Below are 11,788 nucleotides of genomic sequence, written 5' to 3'. Positions count from 1 at the left end.
CACTTGAGCCCAGGAGTTGGAGGTTGCTGTGAGCTGTGATGCCATAGCACTCTACCCAGGGGGACAGCTTGAGGCTCTGTCTCAAAAAAAAAGAGCATGAAATGATGTAAGTCACCTAGTGCCTAGTAGACATGCTCTGTTGGTGTTTGTCCCACCTCTTTCATTTATCAATTCCCCAAACAGAAAAAAACCTGTGTTGTTACTTTCTTCTATGTACTAGGACATGTTTAATCTGCTGTCTGGAATACCCTGTGCCCCTAAAAGTCCAAATTAGATTTCAAGGTTCAGATTTCAATGTTTCTTAGCATTTTGGAGGTATGATTAAGCACTTTCTTATCATATCTCATGTATTGCTTAATTTATGTCTCTAATAATAGTAACCACTTAATACATGGTGGATGCTGTGGTAGGCTAACTAGTCCCCATTCCCTTAAGGAGTGCCACCAGCAGACAGGCCCCTTTTTAGGAGATGTCTTGGATGAAACCACCTCTCAGATCATGCCTCTGTCCTTTGCGCCCTGCCCTCATCCAGTAGCTTCAAGTGTAAAATAAGGACCCAGGTCCTCCAGAAAACTAAGGGCAACTCTAAAGGATCACGCAGCTTCAGAATTCCCCTCAGAGTTGGCTGTGACTTCTGTTGAGACTGCATCACCACTCACCTCTCCCTCTGCCTAGTCCTAGGACCTTACTTCTCTTCCTTGGTGGAGATCACAGAATGTTGCTTAAAAACCTCCTGCACCCTAAACTCTGTCTCCTAATCTGCAACCCAGGAACCCACCTGCAGCATACCTCAGGCACTTGTCTCATTATAGTTATTTATTCACTGCCTGTCTCACTCAATGGGCTGGGTTTGCTTCTGATTCTTTAAAATATTCCTAGGGCCTAGTCAATACCTGGTACGTATGAGCATCTCAAAAATGTTTGTTGAATAAATTAATTAAGAATGAGATCCTGTTTTACTTGGCTAGGAAATTCTTTCTATTTCTTGTCTAATTAAATTTATTTATTTACATATTTTTTCTCATTATAGAAAAAGAATGTAGAGTAGTTGATATGAACTTTGACTATCATCATATAGGGGAGAAATGGGAATGACAGAATTTTGAAAGTAAATATAACAATTATAAGGATAAATTTAGTTGTAATTAGTCACTGAATATTTTTTAATCATTCTATAAGCAGTCACTGAGCTGAGCATCTACCATATGCCAGGCATTGCTTAAGAGATAAAGTCTCTGTCCCCCACCCAGGGACAATTATATTCAAATGGAAGAGAGAATAAAAATAGAATAAAATAGCAGATGGGTGGTATGAAGGCCAATGAAGAGGGTCAGAACATGCCACCTTCAATTACGCCACTTTGGCATATTGATTATAAAGCACTTGAGAGACAGCAGATGTAGGAATAGCCCTCTGCCTTCCCCCTTTCTACCTAAAAGAAGGGTGTACATTTCCCAGGAGAAAGGTGCCCTTCCTTTATCAGGAAGAGAAGAACAGAGATGGGGAGTTGACACTGAGAGGAGAGTATACAAACCTAATCCTAATCTTCCATGAATTTCCATGAAATAATCCTAATCTTCCATGAATTTCTCTTACCTATTTTCTAGTACTTTCTCACAATTTTCTGCCTCTAACTCAAACCCCTTTTCCTTTCTTTTGTCCCAGCTCCCCAGTTTCTTGCTCTTAGTTAAAATGGTATGCAAATCCCCAGGGCTAACTACTTATTCGAAGTTTTTACTTCTTTGTATGAAGTACCCTCCCATTCCACATAAAAATATTAATATCAGATAAAACTCGTATGGTTTTTATTCTATTAACCTGTCTCTTATCAGTACAATTCAGAAGCTCTAGTCAAAGAATCTAAGAGACTAGAGAAAAAGTACTTCTTTCCCTATACCACTTTAAGTCAAGGAAGGACGGTGAGCGGAGACCTCAATGATGAGAATCCATACTTGCAAAGATTTCGGAGAAATAACTTTTAGGCGAGAAAAGAGCGAATATAAAGGCCAGGAGACAAATAAAAATTCGATTCTCAACTCCTGGAAGCTAAGTATAGTAAATTGCCTTTTTTTTTTTTTTTAATTCGGGAGGAGGTTATGTGCTCATTCTTAAGGGAGTTAAAGTTTTTCATTGAATAAAATCTGGTTGGTACTGAGAGAGTAAACAAGGTATTCATTTCACACCAGATGCAGACAGTATCTGGATGACTTTTTGTAGTAGTACTAGGGACCTAACATTAAGAGATAGTCAAGAAAGACAATTTTTGTGAGAGGCTACAACAAGGATTCAGAATACTTAGAGCAGTAGCTTGCTGACATGCCTTGTGAGTTTTCTCTCAGACCTGGATGTCAGGCCGTGCGTGATTGCACTCTCGCAGGTATCTTGCAGTATTCATTTTTTCCCTCTGATTCATTAATCAAGAAATTGTTCAGAACAACCTTGGACAAAGGCTTTTAATCATAGCACTCTATTTTCCTGCTGCATTTAAGTTTGACAACTCACATTTTGGACTGACTTCATATAAATTCTATAGACTGACTTCTATAAATTCAATCACCTGCCCAGATAAAGATTTGCCTGTTTTCAGCGTATAGTTCCATTATTTCCATTGGCACCTGTATTCTTCCTTCCTCCCACCCCCATTGCTGTAGAATAGGGTTCTCAGTGTTTGAGATTATATATTAAGTTTTAGTGAGATGCAAATAAGTGACAACATACATAAAATTAAAGTTGAGTGTCAATGTCAAGATATCCAATGAAGTAGGATATGGAAATCAATAAGCTATTAATAGAGGGCATATGTGCCCAACCTACCTTTGTAATTTTATTCCTTGACAAACAAGAACAACAAATTAAATTATTATTAAACAGCAACACTTTGGCAGGCACATGTCATAATAATTTGAAGGAAGAATGTATGTTCCAAAGTGAAAAACAATGGGTCAAGCTTGCAAGAAAACCATGTGTATAAAATACCTATGGGGTCAATTAATTAGATGCATTCTATTTTGCAAATAGTTAAAGTACCTGAGTTCCCATACCCAAACTTTACCACCTAAGTTTTGCAACTACAACTGAAAAAACTGTTGAGGTGACGAGGAGGTGTTGGGATTGTGTGTGAAAGGCCCTGACTAGCACAGTTTCTAGCAGAGGGTAGATAACACTAAATCTCTCCTTTCCTTCTGTCTTATAGGCAATCCCTGGGTTATGAAGGATACAGGTTCTACAGGTTTTTCTTAAGCTGAATTTGTATCTGAGTTGGAATAGGTACATTTACATATTACTTGTAATAGCCGTTTGTAAGAGTGAGTTGTATACAAGTCAGATGTTTGTAAATTTGGGACTGCCTGTACTTTTTACAACCTAGCATAGAAGAAGGGCTATATCCTGAATGTGGATTATAGCTCCAAACAACTCACTGCTGCTTCCTTCACGAGACCTGGAGCAAGGATACAAATGGAGGCCAGGGTACTATATCTACTTACCTAAAAGTTATAAATCAAGCTGGCAAATGGGTAAGTAAAATGTGTTATATCCTAATACCTGCATAATGATCTGGAAGGCCAAGTTTTGATATAGATTTTTCAGGTCCCTTGGTGTTTCATGCCAAAATTTGGGAGAGGATCACGGTACACACTCACTCCCTACCCCAGTGCTGAGCCCTGTACCCCTACACTTCTTTCTACCAGCTCTCCTACACAAAGGGGGTCTGGAAGGCATGGTTGGAACAGTTCAGCATGGTCAAGCTCCAGAAACCCCCTATAATCAACTTGCCCATAATCTGCTCTTGAGAGAATGGGTTAGGAAAAGTTCCAAGCAGAACTTCCTGCCATGATGGGGCTATTGAACAGAAAATTCCATGGTCCCAGATATTAGTGTAGAAGTGAAGGCAGGAGTCCCAAATAGGCTGTAACTTTTGAGTCTTGCCACATTTTGTGGGTGATACTGCTTACGTGTTTAGCAATTCTTGCAACAATTCTACTTTTACCAGGAAATCAATTCCCACAGAAATGCTGAAGTTACGATGATTATGGCACCAAGAAAAAATAAGCAGTGTTCTTTTTTTCTTTCCAATAGCCACAGAAACAAAAATGAATATAGCTTGGATAATTTTCTGTCTCCCTTCTTTCTCCAGCTGTATTACTATTTTAAGGTACATTTCTATTCATGATTAGTACATGTTTGATCTCTTCCTCCCCCCTTTCCTCTAGACTTTTTTCTTTTATTTTTCCCCCTTTCTTGATTTTTCATTTTATGTTTTGATAAATCCATAATTTTTGTAAACAAAATAAAGCACAACTCATAGTTGTATTTGCTACCTTTGAACACGTTACATCTAAAGTCACATCAGTCAAACACAGGAGGAATAAATTTGCCTATTACAATGTAGTAGTAGCAGAATAGCTCAAACTTTCTTAATTCCTGTGACTCACACTTTAGTTAGCACAAATCCTTCTAAAAGCTCCAAGATGCCTCTACTAAAAAAAAAAAAAAAAAAGGAAGATATCATGCTTCACTTTGGTATTTATGCATACAATGAGATTGTTTTCAAAGTGCTTTGTCTTTATAAAGGTTTGCCCTTCAAACTGACACACACCTATTTGTATTGGTGTCACATTTCTAATTTTGGTATTTCTCATTTCACTAAAGGGTATATAGAAGCAGGTAAAGAGGAACAAGCTAGTCAATACTCAAAAGAACAGAGAGGAATAAAAAGGGTTTATAGCACTGAGATGGACACACAAACAGCTGGACAATTCATTTTACCTCACCCTTCATTAGACCTTAAACAAGAATCAACAAATTTTTCAGTGTTAAAAACTCCTGTTCACTTGTAGATTGTAGTTCAAAAAACATGAATGATCTCATAATCTTATCAAGTCTAACTTACTATTTGAACAGTTGTCCCCATACTACACAGTATGTTATTTTATACAAAGTTTATGAATGGGGTGGTTCATTATTACCTCAATAGTAAGAAAATGGCAGGATTTAATAAAGATAATCAATCAATTTTTTCTTAATGAGAATACAATAGCCTTTGTAAACAGAGACCCACAAAAGTACTATGACTTGGAGGTAAGGTTTTAGCCTTGTGGTACCAGCAACTGTAATGGCATTTTATCCATTCACTCGCACCCTTTTATCTGGTACTGTATAAACAAAAATATGCATTGGCCAAAAAGTTAATCAGAGGCTTAGTTGATCATGAAAGATCTTGGCCGTTAGGGCTGCTCTAACAAATGTACCTTAAACTGGGTGGTTTAAACAGCAAACATTTATTTCTCACAGTTCTCCAGCAAACCACTTCCTGGTTTCCCATGGTAGCCTTCTTGTATCCTGACACCAGGAAGACTAGAGTGAAATTAACTCTCTTAGACCTTTTCTTATAAAAGCACTGATCCTTTTAATGAGACGTCTACCCTCATGACCTAATTACCTCCCAAAGGCTCCAGCTCCTAATATCATCACATTGAGAAGTAGACTTCAATATATGAATTTTGGAGAGACACAAGCATTCAGTCCACAGTACTCAGACTGGAAATTCTTTGGCATCAGAAAGGAAAACTGTGTGAAGGCAGACCAAATAAGAGCCTCTGTATATCCATATCTACAAATGTGAGGATACGTGTTTCTGCTAATAAAATATTTTACCTTCAGAAAGGAAAACTGATGCCAATAATATTTTTCTAAGGAGACTATTGAATGTTATCTAACTTTCAATAAGAAAGTTTAATCATCACAGAAATATATCTCGAATATAAACACACATACATTACCTGTATCCACATACTGGAAATGATAGTTATTTGCATATGCACAGACACACTTGTGTGTAACTACTTAAATGAGGCACATTTCTAATGTAGAGTTTATGTATATAGCATATATAAAATCTTTGAGTTTTTAGGACTTAGCCTCTAAATTTCACCTATTTAGATCATCTCTATGTTCCCAGTAATGGCAATGGGGAACTTGGAGTCTGGGCTGAGCTAGTTCTCACTGTTTGTTAGGAAGGGAAGATGAGTAAGTGAGTTTTGGTGACTGTGTGCTCTAACAGGTGAAGTTGGGAAGGACTTAGGCTTACTCTAAGAATTACTTGTTATTTAAAAAACTCTATACATTTTAATCTCTGATATGTTTATGTATTTTACTGAAGGTAAAATATTTTATTAGCAGAAACATGTATCCTCACATTTGTAGATACGGATATACAGAGGCTCTTATTTGGTCTGCCTTCACACCAATTTCCTGCTTAGGCCCGATGCTCCAAGTCATTCACTGTATTGCACAGTTACTGAGCACGTACTGCAAAATGGCACAACTAGCAAGATAGGGTCTCCTTTATGGAGTACGGCAGGGGAGTGAGAAAGAAGGGAGAGAGAATAAGAGCTAGTAATAGATGATAAATAAGAAAACAAAGCGTGACTTCAGACAGAGCTAAGCACAGTGAAATTAAGTGCCCTTCTCTTCTCATCCTGTACCTTCCCCACTCTGCCTTACCACCTCTTACAGACAATGTCTGCTGACAACCTCCTCTACCCAGTCACCATTCCAGTTTCCTCCTTCTGTGAACCCACTGATCCTGCCTCTACTTCTGTCATGCCACTTTACTGCATTTGTTTGTATATTTGTCTTATCTTTCCCAACCAGACTCTGAGTCTTTCTGCAGTAAAGATCCGTGTGTTTTCTTAATAATTTTGTAGTTGTAGTTCCTGGCACATATCCTGTTTTTGTTCTTCATCATAAACTCTGAGACATACCATATAACATTCAATAAATGCCACTTTTACCAAATGTGTATGACTTTAAAATTTGCATTCTTTCTAATAAATCTATTGCCCTGAGAAAAATTAATTTGAAAGAAACAACATATAACATATTCAATTGGTGCCAATTACCTGAATTAATTAATTTAAGGAGTGAAGGAGCCTAGGAGTAGGAGCCTGCGTATTATTGTCTCCTGCTGACTTGAGGCTTTGTAGGAATGACTGTGTTCATGTGATCATAGTCTTCTACAAAAGTTTTAGGCTGTCCTTATTAGAGCCAAGTTCTATTATTCTAATCCAATATCTCTTTTTTTTCCTTTTTTCTTTTTTTGTTTTTGAGACAGAGTCTCACTATGTTCCCCTTGGTAGAGTGCTATAGTGTCACGGCTCACAGCTCACAGCAACCTCAAACTCTTGGGCTCAAGTGATTCTCTTGCCTCAATCTCCTGAGAAGCTGGGATTACAGGTGCCCACCATAATACCTGGATATTTTTTTGTTGCAGTTGTCATTATTGTTTAGCAGGTCCAGGCTGAGTTCGAACTCGCCTGCCTCAGTGTATGTGCTTGGTGCCCTAACCACTTAGCTATTACCCAGTGTACCATATTAAACATTATTATAACTCAGGATCCACATTTAAGTGATATGAGAAATTGAATGGAACAGGAAGATTGTGTAGTGGAGTTGAGAGGCAAGCTCAGGAATACCAAAAAATATCTTATATTTTTCAGAACCCAGAGAACTTGTTTCCAGAAAAAGTTAGAATAATTTGAAGACTGTGGAGGTGCTGGAATTTCCTGTATTTGAAAGAGCACTGTGATCTTACTATGGCTTCAGGCCATGGATCCCAGGGCGCTAACCAGCCTGGGTCCTTATTCTGTGCCACCCAAGGACTACCAGTTCCTGGGAAAACCGAGGAAAAGTTCTTGACATTTCAATAATAAAGAGCTTCTTATGGTGATCTAGGACACATCTTAATGATAAGGAGTGTCATGAAAGCCAGAGTACTAACCCACAGCTTTACATACTAATGAGAAAATGCCTCCCATTTTTACCAAAGTGGTTATTTTAGAACATGCTAAAAGCGCTATTAGGCATAAGTACCACTGATGGTACTGATTTTATTTATTTATTAACAGTATTTATATTCTATTGCAGTTCTTGGCTGGGGCTGGGTTTGAATCGACCACCTCCCATATATGGGGCTGGCGCCCTACTCCTTGACCCACAGGCACCACCCTACAGTATTTATATTTGGAAGTAGATCTCATTCTGTCACCCAGACTCAAGTGTAGTGGTACTATCATAGCTCACTATAACTCAAACTCTTTAGCTCATGGGCTCCTATTGCCTTAGCCTCCAGAGTAGCTGAGACTATAGGCATGCACCACCATGCCTGGCTAATTTTTAAAGTTTTTATTTAGAGACAGGGTCTCATTATGTTGGCTGGGCTGGTCTCCAGCTCCTGGCCTCAAGCCATTCTCCTGCCTAGGCCTCCCAGAGTGTTGTGATTACAGGCATTACCCACCAGGCCTGGCTAGGAGTTGGATTTTTTAAGAGTTACATCTAAAAATGTTGCTTATCAAGAGGCCGGCCTATCTTTATGGCTTTGTGCCCCTCTGTACTCCCTGATGACTTTTATCAAGGACAGACAGTTCTGGAAGCATGTTTAACTCCTGAGACTTGCCTCTACTTTCAAGACAGAACCCAGCAGTGCGTGGGAAAGCCTGAAGTTACATGAAGTGTGTCAGAAGACTGGGGTCTTCGTCAAAGTTACCAGCACACATCCACAATATTTGTAGCCATGGACTTATTTTTTAGGTCAATTTAGGAAATGAGTAGCAAAAATGTGTGAGTAGCAAAATTTATTTTCTATTTTTATTTTGCTAATGGAAAATCTGAATCAGAAAGATGCTGAATTAGTGAAACTCAGAAGAAATGTTGTTAGTGGTAAAGCAATGGACTTTTCCTATATTTTTAGATAAGATCTTAGTATTAAAGGACAAAAAAGAGTGGAAAAAGATTAATAAGGTATAAAAATTTGTAATAATAGAGGGTAAGTCCTATTTCATCATTGTGATACCTATTATTCCTAACATCTAAAATAATTATGATTTATGGAACATATACCCTGTGTCAGCTAATATACTAGCACTTTCATGTAATTTTCTAATTTCATTTTCCCAATAGTATATGGTAAGTATCATTAGTTACACTGGCAATGATAGGGAAATTAAGGCTTAGAAATTTAAAGCAATTTGCTCAAATTCTTATTGAGATAGTAAGTTGAAGAGGCAGGATTGGGAAACCAAATATGTATGACTTTAAAATGTGCATTCTTTCCAAAGTATCCATTGCCTTGAGAAAAATTAATTTCAAAGATCAAAGAACACCATCCCTCATTAAAAATGTTTTTAAAAAATAAAACTGGTGCTGCACTTCAGACTTTTTTTTTAGACATTAACTCACAGTAATAATTTTTAAAGATTTAATTTAAATGCATTGACTTAATTAATTGGCATGACCAAGTCTAAGCCATTCCTGAGGAAAGAGCTCAGCTAAGTGCAAGCATGTCCCATTGGTCTTTCTAACTTCATCATAGTTTTTAAGTCTAAAATAACAGCTCATGGTAGGATGATGAGAATTCAAATACATTGTGCTAAAAAGCAGGAGAGGCAAGTTCTGGAAGATCAAATAACAAGTACTGCAGTAGAGGCTTAAAATGTGGCCCAATATCAACATCGCATGAAGTTTTACTAGAACAAATGACCTTCAAGACACAGGGAGGGAGAACAGAGAGGGGTGGTAGAACAGATAGAAATTCAGGACTTGAAACAGAGGACACACTGTAAGAACCATGCCAAATTATCTTAAGACCATTACAAGATAAACTGAGGTTATTTTCTCAAAAGTCATTCAATGTAAGCATGCTAAACGTTTCTTACCATATTTGGGTGTTATTTGATTCACACTAAGGGAACAATCACCTATGTGGTTTTCAACAAATCCTGTTATATCGTCCCATTGGTTATATATAACATTCCTTATTTTTCATAAACATAATTAAAATTTCATGCCTCCAGTTGAGATAAGCACCATCACAGTTGAGTATAATCACCTGCATGGATCTCACAGTGAGACATCTTGTACATAACTATTGAGATAAACTATCTTTTTAAGTTTCTGAATCATTTGCTTTCTACAGCTTCCCAATGCTTAAATTGGGTAGGGAAGGGAGAAAAAAAGAGGAAGGTAGAAGAAAAATATTACCTTCACTAGAGGGAGGGAAAAAAACAACCCAGCAATGTTAAGAGTAACTCAGAATTGCCTTTTAAAGTATTGAATCATATAATAATATTTTCTATAATTCATAAGTCCCATTTCCTCTGTGTGTGTGTGTGTGTGTATATAGAGGTGGCGTTTGATTTTCTTCTCTGACTTGAGTATTTCCTTTGCAAATGGAAGAATAGCAGAAACAGAGCTGGGCACAGGGCAACATGGGACAAGTGATTTCTTTTTGGTTACCTTGTAGTTTCTGGTTGTATTCTGTTCTGTCAGACTGGCTCCTCCTCAAGGCACCAGAGTGGTCCCCAGAAACAGTGCTCTCAACCATAGTGTCAGTCTTCCTTCTCTCCAGCATGTAGAGTCTGGGCCTCAAGAAGGTCAGATTCTTTTTCTTGGTGCCCATGTTTTCTTTCCCAGTGGCTTCTTTGGGCTCCATCTTGGCAAAGATAAGCTTTAGACTTGCAAGCAACAGCTGACTGCTAAGGTGCCTCAGGGTGAGGGTTAAAGCCACTAGAGTGACGGGTTTATCTGCCCCTTTCTAACTAGACTGCTTCACTCCAGGGTACCTGGCTGTGACTGCTACCTGTATGGGAGTCCCAGAGCTCCACCCCTATGAGGTCATTCTTTTTTATACCTAGAATCCAACAGGGGAAGCTGCCACCTGTTACCTGAGAGACTTGCAGCACAGCGCTAGGCAAAGCAGGGACTGTGCTGTCACATGCTACTCAAGCAAACAAAAATCTCATTGTGTGGGGTGAGTGCTGGGGGTTGGGGGAAGAGGAAACTGAACAAGGTGAGGCAGGGAGGAAGTACACACCAGCGTAACCTACAGCTTATGGTTTAATGTGTGCCCATGGGTGTGTATAGGTGCTCTCGGGACACTGCCTTGTGGTCTGCTGGCTGAAGGCAGACCAGCCTTTGTGTGTGGCTTTGGGCTGTAGTTACTCACCCGTGACCCTCCCAGAGTCAGTGCAAGGCTATGAGAATTTGCCTTTGCATTGCAAGCTGAGTACAGAATCATTTTTAATGATTACTGTGTGCACTCAGAGTAATGCATCCACCTTTAAACATTGCACATTCAGAGATTATTTACTAAAAATATACTTGTCAAATCCTGATTCACATTCCTGAGACCAGGAGAATTCCCATTTCAGAGGGATCTGGCAGCAGGCAAAGGGAGCGGAGGGGGACACCCGTGGAGGCCTGGAGCGTATTTCGGATTTCTCCCTCTCAAGGCTGCCCGGGCCTGAAATTATTCCTTTCATGACCCATCCTGTCCTTCAGTGCTCCTTAGGACAGGTCCTTAGGTAAATAAGCGCTGTGTCAGGGTTTGATTGCTATAAGATCTTTTCCTGTCCCTTTCACAGATATAGTGACAGAAAAGGCCAGTTTGCCTTGGGAATACAGAGAAGGAAAACTGTTTGAAACTGAAGAGGAACATAGAAAGTAGGAGGGATAGAGAGCCAGCGCTGGGAGAGAGAAAGGCAAAGAGCGATGGGCCTGTCATTCATTTCTGGGAAGTTGTTTTTCCTCATATTTACTGAGATCTCCCAAGGGGGAAACGCTCAGAAGCTCTGGGAATGTGCTGAGGATTTGTGTGCCCTCGTTAAGGACAGGAGAGGCCCTCAGGAGGAAGACGGGTTGCCTTTGATTGAAGGACCCGCCCCCCCCAGGTTCAGCTATCGCTGCCCACTCTGAGACAAAATTTTTAAGTGAGGAAAAAGATACAAAAATC

The 11,788-nt window shown here is 39.1% G+C and overlaps 1 protein-coding gene across 1 annotated transcript in view; it reads right to left on the bottom strand.

Moving 5' to 3' along the window:
- ARHGEF38 (Rho guanine nucleotide exchange factor 38) overlaps positions 1–10,489 on the bottom strand; it is a 126,284-nt gene extending 115,795 nt beyond the window's left edge. The window contains exon 1 of the mRNA XM_003796338.1: positions 10,294–10,489. Coding sequence (XP_003796386.1) covers positions 10,294–10,489 — 196 coding nt within the window. The remainder of the gene's footprint in view (positions 1–10,293) is intronic.
- Between the last annotated feature and the right edge of the window lie 1,299 nt (positions 10,490–11,788).

Source organism: Otolemur garnettii, unplaced genomic scaffold (assembly GCF_000181295.1).
Source record: "Otolemur garnettii isolate 467f Iridium unplaced genomic scaffold, OtoGar3 scaffold00103, whole genome shotgun sequence".
Taxonomy (NCBI): Eukaryota; Metazoa; Chordata; class Mammalia; order Primates; family Galagidae; genus Otolemur; species Otolemur garnettii.
The sequence above is the reverse complement of the archived record's forward strand: the minus strand, read 5'-3'. Positions and strand labels throughout refer to the sequence as shown.